Genomic DNA, 21,469 nt, shown 5'->3' with positions numbered 1-21,469 from the left:
GTTTATTTTATGTTCTGGCATTTAATGTTTGCCGTATATATGTTGTGTTCTGCCCCAAGTCCCCTTTGGGGTGAGAAGGGCGGAATATAAATAAATAAATTTCTCCTACCCATGGCATTCCACAGATATTCCCTTTGTTGGGAGGTGTTAGCTGGCCTTGATTGTTTTAAGTCTGGAATTCCCCCATTTTCAGAGTGTTGTTCTTTTATTTACTGTCCCGTTTTTGGGTTTTTTTTAACAATGGTAGCCAGCTTTTGTTAATTTCCATGGCCTTAGTGCAAGGAGTATATACACTCCTTGCACTTTGGCCCAGTTTGTTTTTAGGTTAATCTTTGTTCTGCTTTTAAATGATGGCCTCCTATTTTATCTTATTACTATGTTATGTATAAACTTGTTTTGCTTTGTTTTAATATTATTTGTTAATGTTGTGTTTATGTATGTATTTTATTCTGTTCTACTGTGATTATTTGGGCTTGGCCCCATGTTAGCCACCCTGAGTCCCTGTGGGGAGAAGGAGGCAGGATATAAAAATAAAGTTATTATTATTGTCTGTTTATTCTTGACCCTTGAATGTTTCTGGAGCCTTGAATGTTTTGCTCCTCCTGAAATATAAGTATTTAACAGGAAAGAGTAAATATTTAACAGGAGAAAATGAGCATATTGATTGCTTACAGGAAATGAACATCGAATCAAGTTTGGCCCACAGTATACAGGTTTGTTTACCTTCAGGTACTGCATATTGTCAGATGCAATAGAGTTTTGGCTTGAGAAAATGCCCAAGGATTTTCATTTCATAGATATTTTGACATATTCATAGATATTTTCATAGATATAAAAACTAAAAGGGGGGAAAGAAGATGGCAAAGTGACAGCTGCTGCCTTATGCACTTATAGCTGGTAAGTAAGGAGCCTCCTCACAGAAACTGAAAGGAGAGGGGGCGGGGCGAAAAGAGAGAGAGAAAGAGAGAGAGACAAGGGGCAGGACCAATGAGAAGCCTTCCGCAGAGCTGAGGGGCGAAGCTGGAGCCACCGCCTTCCCTCCAGTCACGTGAGGCCTCCAAATGGCGTGGCTGCCCTCTCTTTCTCTCTCTCTCTCTCCGCCTTTCCATTTTGTCGCGAGCCGCGCGTGCGCGATCGAGTCTCCAGCAACGGTCTCGCGCACGCGCGCGCGAGCGAAAGACAGAGAGAGAGAGAGAGAGAGAGAGAGAGAGAGAGAGAGAGAGAAAAGAAGAGGTGCGCGCGCGCGGGTGTGTTTGTGTGTATGTTCGCGCGCAGTGTGCGCGTGAGCGGCTTGCTTTTCCAGCCGGCGCGAGCGGCGCGCGCGTGCGCAATTGAGGGGGTCCCGAGCCTTTTTTTTTTCTCGACAACTCTTTAGTTTTTTTTCCCTGGAAATCTCGAGCATCTCTCGTCGCTTCGGCCGTGGCTTCTTTCTCAAGGCACGGAGCGGGTGAGGAGGAGGAGGTAAGGGAAGGAAGAAACGAAGACAGCTGAGCTGAGGGGAAAGGAGAGGGAGCCTTTACTGCGCCGTCGTCCCGCTTAGCTCTGGAGAGGGATGCGAAGGAAGGGGTGGGGCGGGGGAAGCCGGGAGGGGGAAAAAACCCTCCCTTCAGGGCCTACCTTCCTCCTTCTGTGGTGGTCGGGCGCCTTGCTGCGTTGCGTGAGTGACCTTGGGCTTGGGTATGCCTCTCACTTCTGTGGAGCCTTGAGCATCCCCATCATAATAATTACACAAATGACAGAGGCTCCTCGTGGTGCTGCATTAATGAACTCAAGAGTTTCAAATCCCTTCACATCTGGTGCACCTTTTTGCCCAGGGAGGGCCATGTTTCGTTTAGTGTCTTGCTGTGTACAGGATCTCTTTATTAGACCAGAATGTAGACCCCAGGCATGGACAAATCTGGGCTCTCTTTCCAGGTGTTTTGGACTTCAACTCCCACCATTCCTGACAGCCTCGGGCCTTTTCCTTTTCCCCCTCAGCCGCGTAAGCGGCTGAGGGGGGAAAGGAAAGGGCCTGAGGCTGTCAGGAATGGTGGGAGTTGAAGTCCAAAACACCTGGAAAGAGAGCCCAGGTTTGCTCATTCCTGTTCTAGAAGTGCTTTGAAGTTTCTTTTTCTGTATTATTGGCTTGGGTACCCGGTGTTGCCCGGGTTATTTGAAAAAGTCAGTTTTTAAATTGTCCAAAATGCATAAGGTTGTTGGTGAACTACAGCTCACATCATGTCAGGTTAACCCCGAAAAACTCCCATCAGTACTTAAAGTGTGTTATGTTGGGCAAGTTTGCTCTGGATGCATTATCAGTGGGGTTCAGTGTGCTGTCTGGCTATAGGATGAACTACAACTCCCACTATATTAAGTCAGCCCCTTCAAACCCCTCCAGAAGGTTGAGTTAGTCATGGGGGTTCTGTGTGCCAAGTTTAGTCCAGGTCCGTCATTGGTGGAGGTTACAATTTCTCTGGTTGTGGGTGAACTAAAACTCCCAGAAATTAAGGTCAGTTCTCCCCAAACCCTTCCAGTAAAAATTTTTTGGCATATCAGGAATGTGTGCCAAGTTTGGTCCAGATCCATTGGTGTTTGATTTCAAAGTGCTCTCTGGATGTAGGTGAGCTACAACTCCCCCAAATCAAGGTAAATTTTCCCCAAAGACCTCAAGTATTTTTTGCTGATCATGGGGGCTTGATGTGCCGACTTTGGTCCAATTTCATCTTTAGTGGAGTTCAGAGTGCTCATTGATTGCAGGCGGACTATAAATCTCAGTACCTACTACAAAACATCCCAGCCAATTCCCCCCAAAACCCACCAGTATTCAAATTTGGGCCTATCAGGTATGCATGCCATGTTTGATCTAGATCCATCATTGTTTGCGTTCATAGTGCGCTCTGGATGTAGGTGAAGTACAACTCCTATAAATCCCTTCAAAGATTTCCAGTATTTTTTGCTGGTCATGGGGGTTCTGTGTGCCAAGTTAGTTCCAGGTCCATCGTTGGTGGAGTTCAGAGTGCTCTTAGATTGCAGGTGAACTATAAATCCCAGTACCTAAAACCCCAAAATGCCCAGGCCAATTCCCCTCAAAACCAACTAGTATTCAAATTTGGGCATATTATTTATTTGTTATTTATTTACAGTATTTATATCCCGCCCTTCTCACCCCGAAGGGTATTCAGAGTACAATAGGCAGCAATTCGATGCCACATAGAACAGACAAATAAAACATGGTCAAAAAATAAAATAATCATACACATTATAAACATGAGAACACATATAAACAATATAAATAAACATATTGGGTATGCATGTCCAGTTTGGTCCAGATCCATAATTGTTTGGGTTCATAGTACGCTTTGAACTACAACTCCTATAAATCCCTCCAAACATCATCACGTTGGTCATGGGAGCTTTGTGTCCCAAGTTTGGTCCAATTCCATCTTTAGTCGCGTTCAGGGTGTTCTTAGATTGCGGGTGAACTATACATCACAGGACCTACAACTCCTATAAATCAGTGGTTCTCAACCTGTGGGTCCCCAGGTGTTTTGGCCTACAACTCCCAGAAATCTCAGTCAGTTTACCAGCTGTTAGGATTTCTGGGACTCACAGATTGAAAACCACTGCTATAAATCATGGTGACCCCCCCCCCCAAAAAAAAACCCTCTCTGGTATGTTCAGTTGCTGATCATGTTTTCTGTGTGCCATAGAAAAGAATAGGAAAGGGTTATGGGAGAGGCAGTGGGCAGGGTCATGCAAATTCCACACTAATTGAAAGAGTAAAGAACACTGGGATATCTGTGGTGCGGGAAAACCAAAAAAATCCAGAATGAAATTGTCCTTGTATGAAAGCCTTCACTTTGGTGGTGGTGGTGGGGGGGGGGGGGAGTATGATGTTTGTGGAGGATATTGGCAGGATTCTTGTACACGTTTAGGGAGCTCTCTATAACCTACAATGTCATTGGAGGGAGGGCCATTGGTGTCTCTTGAGTAGGAGCTATAGCTATTTGTGGAAGTGGGAACTTGTCTGTGTAGGCGGACACCCCAGCCACACACATACATACGTATTTTGACTTTTATTATGTGTATAGATTTTTACAGCAAACTCTTAGCCGCCTTCCACACAGCTGAATAAAATGCCACATTTTCTGATTTGAACTGGAATATATAACAGTTTGCACTCAGATATCAAAGCAGATATTGTGGTATTTTCTTCTTTGATATTCTGGATTATATGTCAGTGTGGAACAGCCCTCAGTTAATTGGAACTCAAGCAACCGGCACTCTCAAGCAAATGGGAAAAAACCCTGAAGATATAATATTTTAATTTTTTAAAGCTGTTTTTATAATACATTAAAACAGTAACATTGAACTCAGTTTGTCTTTATTTCTCTTTATTTGCTTTTAATGACTGTATTTCAGCATTAATATCAAGTCAATACAGAGTTAATAGTATGGTATGGTATAGTATGGGGTTTTAATAGTAACTTTCAAGCTACCAGAAAATACATTTACCCAGCATCTACCAATAAAATACTTTATTTATAGACCACCCTCTCCCCGAAGAGACTCAGAGCAGTCCTCATGGGTGCCAGTTAACTGAGAGTCTACTATATTTCTATATACGTACATCATGAAATATCTTGGAGATGGGATCCAAGTCTAAACACAACATTCATTGATGTTTCACACACACGCACACACACATATATACAGTTAACTGAGAGTCTACTGTATTTCCATATATGTACATCATAAGATATTTTTGAGATGGAATCCAAGTCTAAACACAACAGTCATTGATGTTTCATACACACAAATACGCAGTTAACTGATACAGTCTACTGTATTTCTATATACCGTTCATGAGCTATCTTGGAGATGGGATCCAAGTCTAAACACAGTATTCATTGATGTTTCATATACACAGATATTCAGAGTTAACTGAGAGTTTCCATATATATATCTCATGAGATACCTTGGAGATAGGATCCAAGTCTAAACACAACATTCATTGGTGTTTCATATACACATAGCCTGAAAGTCATTTTATACACTGTATAAAGTTTTTATACATTGAACGATCAGAAAGCAGAGGTGTTGCTATCTCAAATGTCCAAGTGGACAATTTTGGGTTTTGGAGTGTTTCAGAATTCCAGATAAAGGATACTCACTTGCATATTGTCCCGAAATTATAGATGAATGTATCATGCTTAATCTGAAGTCATAACATCTGTCTATTTGACCATAGGCAAGCTTGGCTTTCTAAGATTTTCCTTGAAATATGGGGATGAACAAGCAGTATTTCTTTATTGGCACTCTTCTGGCTGTAATGCAGGAGTACAACCTGCCCTGGCCCTTTGCAGGGCTGCTGGTGAAATTTCTTGAAGCACCTGGGAAAAATGCAAAAGGCACTCCAAGAAGCTTAAGTAAGCAAAAGAAGCAAACATAAGGCTTGTGTCAAGTCAGTTACAAAGAAACAGTACGTCTTTTGATGTTCTTGCCAATGTCTGATATAATTGGTAGTCACATAACCTGACTTTTCAGTACTTAGTTTTTCTCCTCCCTGTTAGTCAACACTGTGTGGTGTAGATAGTTTGGTCATTTGTTTACTGAGAGGCTCACTTCCTGTGAGATAGCAGGCATATTGTTTATTCTGCAAAGATATATTTGTTTGTCTGCTCATAAATTGTGAATGCATTTTGTTGTTGATTCCGTATACATTTTCCTAGAAGCATAATCCTTTAAATTTCCATGGAGGTTGCTTTCAGAATCCAGGGTGTGATTTTGGTTATGTGTTGGCATTTGCAAGTAATAAGATAGGTAGGCAACACCCTTTTTGGCAGCTTCTGAAGAGAATGGAATGTTTTGAGGTGAGGCGTTTGAGCAATGTGGACTTGTCAAACGCATCCCTGTGTGCTCATAATCTTTTGGTTTTGAGCAAACCCTTGGCAGTAAGAGTTCCAGATTTTAAAATAAAAGTGAGGTAGACAGAAGAAATGAGATGAAACCAAAGGTAATAGAAGGTGGGGGAAAGAGAATTATCATGGACAGAGTTAAAATCCTTTAGTTCTGTGTTAATTTTCCTTTCATTGGACTACTTATGGCAGACTCTAGGAATGAATGAAGTCTCTGTAATGGTTCATTAGTTTATCCTCTGATTAATATGGGATTCATTGTCAGATCTAAGATGGATCTGCATTGTAGAATGAGTGTAGTTTGACACCGCTTTAACTGCCACGGCTCAATGCCATGGAATCATGGGAGATGCAGTTTAGTGAGGTACCAGCACTCTTTGGCAAAGAAGGATTATAAAACTACTACTCTCATGATTCCCTATCATTGAACCACGGCAGTTAAAGTGGTGTCAAACTGCATTAATTCTACAGTGTAGATGTATTCCTCATTAATGTTTCCAGGAGGGGTACATGCATAAAGAAGTGACATTATTTATACCCACACTGTAATCTGCTAATGTCTAGATCAGTGGTTCCCAACATTTGGTCCTCCAGTTGTTTTAGACTTTGGCTCTCACAGTTCCCAACAGCTGGTAAACTGGCTGGGATTTCTGGGAGATGAAGTCCAAAACAAGTGGAGGAACAAAGGTTGGGAACTAGTGGTCTAGATGATGTTGGGACATAGTTCTAATGAGTAGATCCATTCAGTCAGTGAATTTTAACAGTTGATTGAACAAATGAAATCTAGTTGGGGCTAAGCAACAGGATGGCTGCCGTAGTAAACCTTTATTAATCCAGCTCTCTGAAGTGAAGAACTTTTTTATATTCAGATTAGCCCTGCTTTCTATATACTTGAGATCTAAATACCTTCAATTCTGCTTCCAAATTCTGTGTAACTAAAAAGCCTATGTTCTTCCATATTCATCGTATTGATCGAATAAAATTGAAGTGGGTAGCTGTACTTCTTCAGAAATGTTGGGTCTATAATTTACATACATCCTGCTGGTTAGGGTTGTTGGAAATTCTATGTCAAAACCTATTCCTACAGTAAAAAGAAACTCCATTATCTTTTTGAATCGTGTAGTTTAAGATACCATATACAGGTTGAGTACCGTATGTTGAATTCTGAAATCCTCCAAAATAATCTATGTGGGTGGCTGATATAATGAAACCTTTCCTTCTGATGATTAAATGTAAGCAAACTTTGTTTCATGCACAAAATTATTTTTAAAAATGGTGCATAAAATGACATCCAGGATTTTGTGTAAGGTGTATATAAAACATAAATACAGTGTTCCCTCACAACTTCATGGTTCACTTTTTGCGGATTCACTGTTTTACGGTTTTTCAATACACTTTAAAAGAATATTATAAATCATAAAAAATTACAATTTACAGCCTAAGGAAGGGAGGAAGGAGAAGCCGAAGGGAGAGAAAAGGCGCCCAAGAGGCAATGGGAGGAGAAGGAGGCGATTTATCAACACACAATTGGTTGATAAAGAATTAAAATAGTGTATAACTAGTAAAATAATGTATAAATATTAAAATAAATATAGTGTCCCTACTTATTGTGGGTGGTCCTGGAACGTAACCCCCACAATAAGTGAGGGAACACTGTACATGCTTAGACTTGGATCACATCTTCACTGTATAGCATTATGTATATAAAAGTAATCCACATTTTTTTAAAAATTAAAAACTGATACACATAACTCTTCTGGTAGATTGTTTAGTCATATAAATCACTACAGTAAACTGTTGAAAATAGAGAGTTTTAAGTGTGATTGCAAGTTTACAAAAGATTTTGGTCACTGTCAATGTGTTTAGGCCCTATTAGATATCTTGAAGGCATCTGATCCAGTCTGAACTTGGAAGCCTAGCAGGGTAAGACAGTATTTAGAAACTATCAAGGTTTACCAGGGCTTATAGGCTATTTTTCAGAGAAATGCAATATTTAAAACTAAATACTATAAAAGCCACGTGTCTTTAGAGTCTGAATATGCATCCATCTTAATCTGCTTTATTTGATATGAAATTGAAAGTTCTTTGAATACTTCCTTGAAACGTTATTTTCTCATTATCCCATCTGTTTTTACAAGCACTCTGCCAACTTTTCTTGCACTTTTAGTGCTTTGGGAACCATTATTTGAGACCAGGCAGGTTTTCTTTTACAACTACGTTTATGGATTGTATGAGGGGTGGATGAAAAGACCTGAGCCTATGTGAAGGAGTCACTGTAAGATGACAAAAATAGTCAGAACCGTGTTGCAAATTTTGCAACGATGGATGAGAATGTGGCACGTGAAAACATAATCATGTAGGACTGTCAAGTGACACATATATTGGCTATGAAAAAAGGAAAATTGAGAAAAACTTTGGTAACCTTTCATTAGGTCAGCCTTAATTAAAATTTGGGGAAAATATACGTTGCGCTTCTATAATAACAAGATTCCACTCTGATTTCATCACTGGAGGCTAATCAAAGGAATATATTAGGATGGTCAAAATGGCCAAAATATAAAGATGTTTTGATTAATAGGAAAGATAAATATGAATTAAAAACACAAGAAGAAATAAAGTTGAATTTCCCGGCTATTTCCTGGTTTCAATATGCGCAAATAAAGGAACAGTTTAACAAGGACAATATAATTGGTTTCAGCAACCCTGACAACATTTGGGACAAAATAATATTAAACAATAAGAAAACAATTTTTAAGATCTATACTATTTTACTAGAATGGTCGACGGAAACAGAAGAAATTAAGAATTGTATGGTGAAATAGACCAGGAATATTGGCTGTCCGATTAAACTAGCAGAATGGGAAGAAATTTGGAATAAGAAGTTGAAGTATACATATTCTTCCGACTTAAAGGAAAACTGGCTTAAACTATTCCACAGATGGTATATGATGCCAAAAAAATTAGGTCAAATGTACAAAAACTATGATAGGAAATGTTGGAAATGTAAAACCCAGGAAGGCTCATTCTACCATCTATGGTGGACTTGTGAAAAGACTAAAAAATATTGGAAAATGATCCATCAAGAAACACAAATTATTTTACAAAAGAAATTTTTATTAAAACCTGAGCATTATTTATTTGGAATTATAGACAATGAGACTAAATTTGATACAAATGATGAAATTTTATTTACATATTGTGCTATAGCCGCCAGGATGACATTTGCGACAGCATGGAAATTAGAAGAAAGACACTTGGATCTATAAATTAGAAGAGATACACAGCATGGACAAACTTACGTTCCTTCTGAAAGATACAAGAGGAAAATATGTAAGAAGGACAAATTGGAGTAAAATGGAAGAATACTTTAAGAAATGTAGTGATACAGATTAAGAGTTTGAGAAGCAGGGAAATGTCAAATACAGTGAACTTATGTAAATAGGTAAAGAATGGAAGATTACTTCCCTGTTTTGTTGATGTTTCCCTGAAAGTTACTCTGATTCATTCCCTTTCCCTGTTTTCCCTTACTCACCCCCTAATTTTTCCCTTCCCTTTCCCCCTATTTTCCTGCACCTATCCCCGTTTTTAAAACCTGCACTGTATTTGAAAAATACCAATAAAAATTATTTTTTAAAATAGTGACACTGTGATTCATAGAAAAAGGGCTGGGAATTTCACACAGACGTATGTATGCTGTTATTCACAATAAAAAGCCTGAAAGGAAAGCATTTCTGACAACATTGTCATGGATGCTCATAGGAGAAGTAATTTTTCAAAGGGTTGCCAACTTTGAGTACAGATGGGAAAAGTGTGTTGAATTGGAAAGGGAGTAGGTTGAATAGTTGGGAAATTTCACCATTATCAGATAGCTGTATCACAGGTAGGCTTAAGGCTTTTAACCCACCCCTATGGTTGTATCTCTACTGACATTCCTTCATTGGTTATTTTTCTTTTGCCCCCACCTTCCTGCATCATCAAACATGTTGTCTAAAAGGTTAAGGGAGAAGATGGATGACAGAAGGTGGTGCAGGAGGGTTTCCCAGAAGAATGAGGAATTGTCAGAAATCTCACCATTTTGGTTTGCAAAATCCTCTGCTGGATGAAATAAACTTTTGTCAACTGAAGAACAGCACTGGATCCAACTTAAAATCTCCAGTGCTATAATTCTCAAAGCATGTCAGCATGAGCTTGTGGTTGAGCATTGTGTGGTGATTTCTTTTTTATCTATCGTGAAGTACCACCATTTAAATGTCTTTCTGGAGATTTTACTGATGCAAACTACTCGTATTTTCTATTTCATTGTACATTAATATAATTGTGCAATAATTGTGTAATTCAGTTACACAATTCACAATTATTTATACAGTAGAGTCTCACTTATCCAACGTAAACGGGCCGGCAGAACGTTGGATAAGCGAATATGTTGGATAATAAGGAGAGATTAAGGAAAAGCCTATTAAACATCAAATTAGGTTATGATTTTACAAATTAAGCACCAAAACATCATGTTATACAACAAATTTGACAGAAAAAGTAGTTCAATACACAGTAATGCTATGCAGTAATTACTGTATTTACGAATTTAGCACCAAAATATCATTATGTATTGAAAACATTGACTACAAAAATGTGTTGCATAATCCAGAACGTTGGATAAGCGAGTGTTGGATAAGTGAGACTCTACTGTACTTAAATTCTTAAGAATTTTTTTTGTCTTTCCTTTTTTGGAAGAATTTCAGAATCTTTTAAATTTCATAAAAATGATTTCACTGCCAAGTATGTGTTGCATATAGTCTATAGTTAATATGCTTTTCTTGTCTGCATTTGCTCTTGTGAGCTCTTGGAGAATACAACTAAATCTCTGCTCTCTGCATGACAGAACTCTAAACTGAAAACATTGATGGTTTCACCAATGCAGTTTTTATCGCTTTTAAACTTATTTATTATGCAATGCTTTTGACATGAAATAAATAAATAAACAGATGCAGTATCTTTAAAAGTTGAGGGAAATATTAGTTTGATTGCAAAGTGCAGCTCACTTATCTAGTGTATGCCATTTATATACATGAAAAAGTATCTTACGTATATGCAGTATAGGTTTCTCTGAGTTATAGTGGTTTCTGCCTGAAATGAAATTGCAACTTTTTGTGGAAAAAGCCTAGTTTCTGCTTAATATAGTGAAGATGGTGTTCACAATTATTTTGCCACATAAAAACTAATTTGTCATTGAAAAGTCATAAGATATATAAAGAATATCATTCAAATGATTCCTACTTGCAGATAAAATCCATATAAATCACTGTGGAATTTTTCTTCTTTGTCATTGATCCTTGGGGTTGTCCCTTTTTGGAAGTATTTCAGAACTGTTGAGGTTTTGGAAAATTTGACTTACCATGAGAACGGTTTGCATTGTCTGGCATTGATGAATATTTGGTTTGAAACTGTTTTAAATAGAAAGCATCTTGGAAATGACTGCCATTTTTAAAAAAATCATTATTTAGACATATTATTATAACTTATTAAACATAAAAATATATTACTTAAATTCTGCAGATTACCGTAAGTAATGTCATGATGACATTTACCTCTTTTCATGTGAAGAGGTAAACTGACTTTTTACAGTGAGCCAGGAATATAGCCCTTCTCAAATAATAAACAGGACCATATATTTTCTAGTAGCACGGAGGCTTGTTGCCAGCTTAAAAATATTAGAATGCAGATTTAAATGTTTGTTTTAAAAACACACGTAAACATAATTGACAAACAGAATTGTATACAGTGAAAACTGTACAAGTCATGCTATATTTTGCCAACATAGCAATCCATTTGTATTGCCAGCTGACTTGAAGAATTCTTACTGTGGCATATAAAAGACTAAAATTCATAGATTAAATGCATTAAAGTTATTCTAAACCATCAAAAATATTGATGAGAGCACTTACATCAAAACATACTTGGATTTTCTGAATAATAAAGGAACAGGTACGTTTTTAAAGTGGAACTCCAGCCATATATATATATATATATTCTTCTTCATTCACACAGTCGTTTCCGACTCTTTGTGACCTCATGGACCAGTCCATGCCAGAGCTCCCTGTTGGCCGTCGCCGCCCCCAGTTCCTTCAAGTTCCACAGTAGAGTCTCACTTATCCAAGCTAAACGGGCTGACAGAAGCTTGGATAAGCTAATATCTTGGATAATAAGGAGGGATTAAGGAAAAGCCTATTAAACATTAAATTAGGTTATGATTTTACAAATTAAACACCAAAACATCGTGTTATACAACAAATTTGACAGAAAAGTAGTTTAATACGCAGTAATGTTATGTTGTAATTACTGTATTTACGAATTTAGCACCAAAATATCACGATATATTGAAAACATTGACTACAAAAATGGCTTGGATAATCCAGAAGCTTGGATAAGCGAGGCTTGGATAAGTGAGACTCTACTGTATATAATTTTAGTTTTGGATAGCATAGCTAAGGGTTAATACCCCTGTGACATTTGCTTTACTGTCTGCCCCCCTGTTCAAAAGATTTCACCTTACTTTCTGTTTCTGTGATAACTGGATTTTGAAAAAAAAAATGGCATGTTGTGGAAACAAGGATTGGCAATAAAGCTTCAGTTATACCTTTTTCCCATGATAACTCTTCCAGGCACGAATTTCCTTTCCAAGGGGCCAATTTCTCTCACTTTCTGTTGTCTCCCACAATCTTAACTATGAATCATTTGTCAATCTGATGTTTTAAAACTCTGGGACTGCCTGTATATGTTTTAAAGAAATAGTTGGCCAGTCATACCATTGGAATCTTTTTGATAAACGTGTTGTGAATATTTTGGCATTGGCAAGAGAGGAAGCAGTGATTATCTGGAAATAAGCTGTTCTTGCTTATAAAACAAAATAGAGTGGCTAAATATAGTACTGCACTCTCACAGTGATTAAGCATTGCATATAATAGTGTAGATCTTTGACTGGTACTCCAGGAAACCTAAATAAATAATGCAAGGAAGGATCACTAAATGGGCCAAATTCTGCCCAAAGGATTGCAACCTTTTTCACTTGTCTACCTGTTCCAAAATTCATAAAGAAGGAAGCAATTCTGATTATAAATTTTGTCCAGAGACATATAGAGAAAAACTTATCAGAGTGACAATGATGCATGCCCAGTGGCTGACTAAAGATTTATAAGCTTTGTGGCAATTGTGCTTCTATTTCCTTTCTGGTAACATTTTATTGAACATTTTCTGCCTCTTGTTATTTTTGTCAGGTCCTTCTCATCTTTGTGGTTTTTCTGTGTCAGCAGGTTTTTGCTTGTTGGAGACCTAGTGAGCTATTCAAGATAAGTCATTACTCACTACCTGGTTGGTATTGACATGCATTTAGGGGAAGTGAATTCTACATTTTGAGTTTGTGCATATGTAATTCTGATAATCTCTTTATTCCTGCACATCCATTTTCATTCCTGAGATGGTCTTCATCTCATAACCTAGTAGTCACTACATGAACCTGATATTAGAATAGGCCTAATTCTTGGTGCCCCATCATCATAAAATTGGCAAATAGTAGCTGAAAATGGATCTCTTCAGCTATGGTGCTTTCTCAGATATATTTTCCACAAGGAGTCTGTTTGAGACAAAATCTAATTCTATATAGACCACAGCCAATAGTTTTTAATTTATCCAGAGCTTCTGAAATTTCAATCTGCTGCAGCAATTTTCTGTCAGTACTGTTTTTAACTTGCTGTACTGTTTTTAGCACTTCTTTGTGTTAGTGGGGTTTTCCCCATGTTAATGTTTTTGAACTGTTGTAGATTTTACAAAACAAATCTGAAGGTTGAATAAACATATACTATGATAAAAACTATATAACATTTCCTAACAACCTAACAATCTGGGTAAAAACAAATTCCCTAATATCACTTTTACTTTTGGATAAATTTTAGCAAAGGTGGACAAGACATACACCTGAAGGGGAGGAAGGGAAGAATGCAATTTCACATCTTCCTCTTAAACTCCTTGATGTCAACAGCTTTTAGTTAAGGATAGCTGTAAATTACCCCCAGTATCAGAAGTAGCATGCACATTATTGAAAACATAAGGAGGATGCTGTTGCGTTTAAATCTTGTATGGAGTTTCCTAAAAGCAAGGTTGCCCACTGTAAGAGCAGAATATTAGACTGTATAGGCCACATGTGTCAAACTCAAGGCCTGTGGGCCATATCTGTCCCACCCTGTTATTTCAAGTGGCCCTCAAGGTGCTGGGTTACAATTCCTGTATTCTTGATCATTAGACATCATGACGGGAGCTGATGAAAGTTAGGATACAGTGCTATGGCTGCAGTTTGTTGACTTTAGTCTGGATAGTGGACTTTGAATTTAGATAACAAGGCTTGTGGATAGGTTGTTTGACTTTAAAAATGTATTTGATCCTTTTCCAAACCTCAGAACCACAATGCTGTTGGGTTGCAATTTCCATTATACCTCATCCACATGGTGGGTAATAAAAAGTGATGGGGATTGTCATTCAGTAACATCTGAGGACCAAAATTGGGTAAAACCTAAAGAGCACTGATGACTATATTAAAAAATATAGATTCTCTGTCCATGGATTTAATGGCACTTTGAAGGCAACCATAAGGCCAATGTGACCCTTGAGGAAAAAGATCTTGACAACACTGAGATAGGCCTTTGGTCTGAACTAGAAGAGTTCTTTTGATGTTCTTATGCCCTCCCAAGGAGAATAAAACAGTGTTGCAATTAATCTGTCCAACCTAGTTGGCTTGTTTTTGTAAGCAATGTTATTCAGTTTCTGCTAGAAAGGAATTTCAGTTTTTACCAGTTGCTTACTAGGTTACTCACAGCTATATATTTTCATGAACAATCATAGATTATTAAAATTCTTTGACTCTATCTTCAGTATTATTCAGGAAAGGCCTGAATTCTTAGTAGAATGCAAAAGGTCTCAATTTCAATGAAAAGCTCATACCTTTGGGGAAAGAAATACTGCACCTGTAATAATGATTTACTACCAGTTGCTGCTATACTTCAATGAGAGCTTCATTTTCAGAAAAGTATATGTGTGTGAATATTGGATGCTATGAACATATATTAAGTGATAATGGTATCTATCCACTGCTTCTGAGTTTTCCAGGAAAAAAAATCATTCCAGTAGCAGCCAGTCACAATTCTGGAATGTTTAGCTTAGTTATTATTATGCTTAGTGAGAGAATGAGTATATTATCCTGAGAAATATTGATTAATTCAGAAATGAAATGGGCTTTTTGCTCCTCCCATTATTCAATATTGGTGAAGATATCTTGTTTAAATTACAGCTTCATATGATCCTTGGAAAAAAACCCTCCAATTTAAAAACTCAGTTCAAAATCAGATTTAATCCTGGCTGGGAGGGAACCTTTAAACCTTATGGTTCAGAGAATATTAAGACTATAACTTTATAATTTAACTTTAGAATGTGAGATGAGTAACAAGAGAGTAGGGCAGGATCAGAGAGAGAGAAATTTGACCTAATTGTAGTTTATTGATTAAAGCTAGGGAGCCTGCTGTCTTATCTGGTCTTCAATTTGCAGTGGTTTCAATTATTTGGAAAATAAAAATTACCAGATAAGAAAAGCTTGGGAACCTTTTCCTCCAAATGTCTTGGACTACAATTCCCATAATTCTGACCCATTGACCATGCCATGTTGGAGTTGGTTGTACCTCAAGACACTGATGGCTGCAAGTTCAGGAAACCTACCATACAAATTTTGCTTTGCATTTTGTTTTGTCACTTTTCAGATATACTGATAAAAAGCCATTGATTTTAAAAACTTTTTTCTAAGTTTTGTTACAAGGGCATTATCAAATAGTAATTTTTTTCAGAATTTTGAGTAAAGCATAGTTTTATCTACATTAAGCCAAAAGTCATAGCAATTTTGACAAATAGTATGTGTCCATAAACCTGACCAGTATAAAGCATATTAAGTGTTATGCTAAAAAAAAATCATGTGTCAACAGTGTATTTCCGTTACATATGTAGATACAGTCTACGCAATATAACCAAAAGACAAAACTTGGACATTTCTTTACTATCTTGTGTGTCTTTTTATTTCTGTCTTGACCAGAGCAATAATGTGTTCTCTTTAAATATTGTATGTATTTAGATTTTGTAGGGGTAAAATATGTAATGTATTATTGCATTGTTCTTCAAAAGTAGTTGATTACAATAGCCAATAATTCATTGTTTGGTTGTTTTGTAGATTGCAGAATGGAAAAATTCTAAGAGAAAGACAAGTTCCGTTTCAGAATGGAAACTGTTTTGTTTGAAGGAGAACCTGATAGAGTTTCGGTGAGTAATTTTATATAAAGTGGCTGGCAACTGATAGATCAAAAGAAGAGACATTTCCTAATGCACACAGTGTATGACAGAAAACTAAAGATCTTGTATTTGTCCCCTTTTTGCAGTAGGGGCTTCATATAATGAAACATTGGCAATCTACTTTGTTAGAATACCCAAGGCTTGAGGAAAGCAGGGAAATAATTGAGCTCTCCTCTAAAATGATTCCCCCCTTTAAGACCTTTCTTTGCATAAATTTTACATAATATTTAGCTAAGCTAAAAGAGAGATTTCAGTCAAAATGACAGACTGGATTATTTTGATTTCTTTTACAATTGTAAGAGGCAAAGATAAAAGCTAGGAGATGGTAACTCCAGTGTCCTCTTGGGAAGTGTGCAGTAAAATGGCAGGAACTGGTCTCTCTTCTTTCATTATTTTAAAATAATTGATATGCTGTCCTATCTGTTGAAATACATTTTATATAGGAATAATAATTTACTGTCAATCTACATTTTTTGATTTGAAGCTCTTGGTGGAAGAAAACAACAATAGTTTTAAATGAAAATTGGTTTGAACCAGAAGATTGTTATTTTTTATTTCGTGTCAAAATAAAGGAATCACAAGCAGCTAAATAATTTTAGACCAAAAGCGGGCAACAGCAACCGCATTATCCGTAGCTTTAAATAACTCCTCCTCCATATATGAGGCAGGACATTGTGGGCAAGCATACATATGTGGGGTTGTTTGTTCTGCTCCACAGTCACACAAGGTGGAGGATTCCTCCAGGTAGTGCCATCTTGCCAAGTTGTCTTTTGATCTGCCCACTCCGCTTCTGAATCTGTTTAGAGACTTCCAAGTTGCCCATTTTTGGTTTGCCCCTGGAGGCAGACCCTCATGGGGGGCCATCCAGTTGGAATTGCCAGGTTTAACCCAGAGGGATACTCTTGCTGTTGCTGGAGGAACATTAAGAGGAGTGGCGGTTCTCATGAAACTTTTCTTTGATTTGAGTCTACTGGGAGGAGGCTGATAGTCATACATTGGATGACTTTCACAAGGTTCGACCTTATTTCTCACAGTTAGCAATTTCCCGTCATACATCGGGGGGGGGGGGGCAATGCCAGCTAACTTGTACAATTTATCAACAGGTGTAGGTTTAAGGCATCCTGTGATTATTCTGCATGTTTTGTTCAGTGCTATGTCCACCTGCTTCGCATGGGCAGACTTGTGCTAGACAGAACAGGCGTACTCAGCAGTTGAGTAAGACAAGGCCAGGGCTGATGTTCTTATTGTGTGTCTGCATCCCATGCACTGCCTGTAAGTTTCCGCAGGATGTTGTTGTGCACAGCTACTTTGTGCTTGGTGTTCATGCAGTGTTTCCTATATGTTAGTGATCGATCCAGTAGATGAGAAAACTAAAGAAAGGCAGTACCTTGGTGGAATAATTAGTGCTTCTATTGTATGCATGGTGGCACAGTAGTGAAGCATCGTCTTTAATGACATTTCAAGTGACTTTATCATTGAATTTTTCACTAAAAATTATATATCAAATCTACCAATATCAAGCCAATAAAAGGAAGGTCAGATGCATATAAAATGATGGGGGAGAAAAAACATTATCTTGGTGGTTCATGGCTGGTATTAAAAGACCAAAAGAATAAGGATGGTAGGCCCCACATAAAGAATGAAAGATCTAAGTCTGAAATCATAATTGTAACCTAATGTAGTGTAATTCAGTATTACTCAAAGTGATGATTTACAAGCCATTGGCTACTCTGTGGCAAGTTTCCAAGAAAGGAGGAAACAGTTGCAGCCAAAAGGCATGAATATGATGCCACTCCCTGACATTTTTGGGAAGAAAGATATATCAGTCTGCTACATCAGAAAAGAAGTTCTGCATCCAGCTGGGGGGAAAAATTACCAAGAGCCGAATAAACCTCCTGCTTCTGGTACTTTCTGTTACTAGGTGTCAGATGACGAAAACTGTAAAAAATATGACTGTGGTGTTATTTTGGCTTGGTGGGTTATGTAAGTGTGCATTTGTTTATGTTACACATTATATTGGTGGGTTACACATTATGTAGGTGTGCACTTGTTTATATAGGTGTGCACTTGTTTAACGGATATAAAAATCATTTCATAAAGAGACATAAGAGAAAGATCAGCGTGGAAAATGTTTTCTGTTTTTGTAGAAGCTTCTTTTTTCGGTAATTTGTTTTATTTAATTGAAAACTGCTAAGTTATCCTTGCGTATTTACCTACATGAACATGAAATAAAATGTCTGCTATCAAGTTGTAGATGAGCTGCTTTTTCATTTTTTACGCATGATTAAATGTGTACAGTGTACTTCTTTTCATAAACTTGAGACAACAGAAGTAGACAACTAAGGTTGTGTTAGCTTGTTTCTTAGAAGCTACTTGAAAGTGATTAGCAATGCATTGCAGTGCTGAAATATTTACGTACTGGTTATTACAGTAATCTTGAATGATCAGTTTCTTCTTAGCTTTCCTGCTTCACTGTTTGTTTTGTTGGCAATTGTGCATTCATCTAGGTTTGTGAAGTTAGTGGTAGTGTTTGTGGCTATGCTCTCTTTTTCATCATGTAAGTAATGATGTTAATACAGTATTTGCATTGAGAAGTCACTTATCTTTAAAATGCAGTTGTCTCTTCTCTCTTTCTGCATGCCATTTTGTAAGAAAAGCTTCGTTTCATTGGTGATCATACTGGCTAAATTTTATTCTGTTACATTGCACTTCATTTAATAATTATTTATAATTCTGTCATTTTAGTTGTAGAGAAAAATCCATTTAAAGATGTACTGTTTTAGTTTCATATGCTATTTTAAGTTTACCTCTTTTGTAAAGTCAGTAATGAACATTGGTCAAAAGTCAGGGAAACTGTGATTAAAATATACCTGTGTCTTTTTAGGGAGAGTAAAGAGACTGTCACTGCCAGAGTGGAGACAATACTTGTGCTGGTTGCATTAGAGAAATGTTTGAAATCCAGCCAACGTTGGTGCTGAATGTGTGTCATAAAGAAGGCATTGTACAACCAGGATGCCACAGGAGACAAGACTCAATCCCTATGTCTCCATGTAGTACAGGCAGTGTCTGAATTATAAACATCCAACATACAAATGACTCATAGTTAAGAATGGGAGTGAGACAACAGAAAGTGAGATATCTACCCCTAGAAAGGGAAATTCACTCCTGAAAGAGTTATAATGGCAAAAGGTATCTCCACTGAAATTTTCTCGCCAATCTTTGCTTCCACAAGAAGCCATTTTTTTTTAAAATCAGATTATCACAAGCACAGAAAGTGCAGTGAAATCTTCTAAACAGGGGCACAGACAGCAAAACAAATGCCACAAAGGTGTTGACCCTTCCCTATGCTAAACAAAACATGTATGTATCAATGTAAAAGAAATTGTACACTGTTCAAATATTACTATAAGTCTTTTAAATCAGATACCCTGGGAAGCAGTTCTATAGCTGCCAATACTATGAGGAAACATATGTAAAAGTTGGTTCAGAGAAAATCTAATAGCTTTACACCACCTCCATTTACCATAGATTATTCTGTTATAGGCAATTTACAACATGACTTTGGCTTGGTTTTCAAGTCCCCTTGCGGTTTCCTTTTTCCAGCTCTTTTAGAGTTATTATTATTATTATTATTATTATTATTATTATTTTATTTCTCACCTGCCTCTCCTTATGGTTCAAAGCAGGTTACAACATAGTTAAAAACATATAATCTAAAGATTATATAAAATACACATCTCAGAAGGAATTTCTATGAAATATATATAGTAAATTACACAGAACAAATATTAAAATAGTGAACGCAAGACATATGTTTCAAATTCATTGTTAAAACTGACTGGGTAGACCTGCTGAAAGAGATAGGTCTTAAGATGTGTTTTAAATTCTGACAGCTCATTTAGCTGTCAGAGCTCTTCCAGCAGGTTGTTCCACAGTCTTGGGGTAGCCAATGAAAAGGTCCTCTAGGTGATAGTCATCAGTTGGGTTCTGGCAGGCTGGAGTAGCTGTCCCCAGAGGACCTAAGTGTTCAGGGTGGATTGTATGGGAGAAGGTGATTTTTTAGGTAACTTGGACCCAAACCATGGAGGACTTTAAAGATCAAAACCAAAACTTTGTGCTTTGTCCAGAAACTAATTGGCAACCAGTGGAGTGACTTTCAAATGGGTGTAATATGCTCACTCCTAGATGTTCCTGTAACCAATCTGGTGCCATATTTTGAACTAATTGGAGTTTCCGAATTTGGTACAGAGGTAATCCAACGTTAAGCGCATGGCAAGTCCAATCTTGAGGTTACCAGGGCGTGCACTACCACACCCTCCAATTCTTGGAAGGGGCACAGCTGACGTATCAGCCGAGCACTTCTGACCATTGCAGCTACCTGGGCTGACATTTGGAGGGATGGATCCAGGAGCACTCTCAAGCTACAAACACAGTCTTTCAGGGAGAGCGTAAACCCATGCAGAACTGGTTGACACACCTCCATCTCTAGGTTATGACCCTTGATGTTAAGCATCTCTGTTTTGTCTGGATTCAGTTTCAATTTATTTTTTCTCATCCAGCCTATTACCTTCTCCAGGCATTTATTCAGAGGAGATACACAATCCTTAGCTGAGGCTGTTTCTGAAGGCATGGCTAAATATATTTGGGTGTCATCAGCATACTGATAGCCTCCATATGATCTTTCACAGTTGTTTTGTGTGAGTGTTAAAAGACATTGGGGATAGAATGGCCCCTTGTGGGAAGCCACATAATAGCTCCTTTTTGAGCAGCTATCTGCAAGCACCACCATCTGGAACTTGCCTGAGAGGTATGACCAGAACCACGGCAGCACAGTGCCTCTAATCCCCCCCATACTCTCAGAAGAACACCATGTTAAATGGCATCGGAAGCCAGTGAGAGATCTAGAAGTACTTACAGGGACACAAAACCTTTGACATTGTTGAGACAGAGATCATCCACTAAGACAGTGGTTCTCAACCTGTGTGTCTCCAGATGTTTTGGCCTTCAACTCCCAGAAATCCTAACAGCTGATAAACTGGCAAGGATTTCTAAGAGTTATTGGCCAAAATATCTGAGGATCCACAGGTTGAGAACCACTGCACTAAGGCGAGTCTCAACTCCGTATCTTCTCTGAAGCTGGTTTGAAATGGGTCAAGGAAGTGCGTGTCACCCAAATGTGTGACTGGAGTTGGAGG

General features: G+C 37.8%; 1 protein-coding gene across 2 annotated transcripts in view; it reads left to right on the top strand.

The window, feature by feature from the left end:
- The first annotated feature begins 1,119 nt into the window (after positions 1–1,119).
- Positions 1,120–21,469, top strand: part of osbpl8 (oxysterol binding protein like 8) — a 103,722-nt gene continuing 83,372 nt past the window's right edge. Inside the window, exons 1-2 of one of the 2 annotated variants that reach the window (XM_062980868.1) lie at positions 1,120–1,461; positions 16,156–16,244. In XM_062980868.1, coding sequence (XP_062836938.1) covers positions 16,203–16,244 — 42 coding nt within the window. In that variant the 5' untranslated portion in view covers positions 1,120–1,461; positions 16,156–16,202. Of the gene's footprint in view, positions 1,462–16,155; positions 16,245–21,469 lie in introns of those variants that run through there. The other variant, XM_062980870.1, reaches the window with a different exon arrangement.

The sequence above is a fragment of the Anolis carolinensis genome, chromosome 5 (genome assembly GCF_035594765.1).
Source record: "Anolis carolinensis isolate JA03-04 chromosome 5, rAnoCar3.1.pri, whole genome shotgun sequence".
NCBI lineage: Eukaryota > Metazoa > Chordata > Lepidosauria > Squamata > Dactyloidae > Anolis > Anolis carolinensis.
Note: the sequence above shows the minus strand (reverse complement) of the source record. Positions and strands in the feature narration are given on the sequence as shown.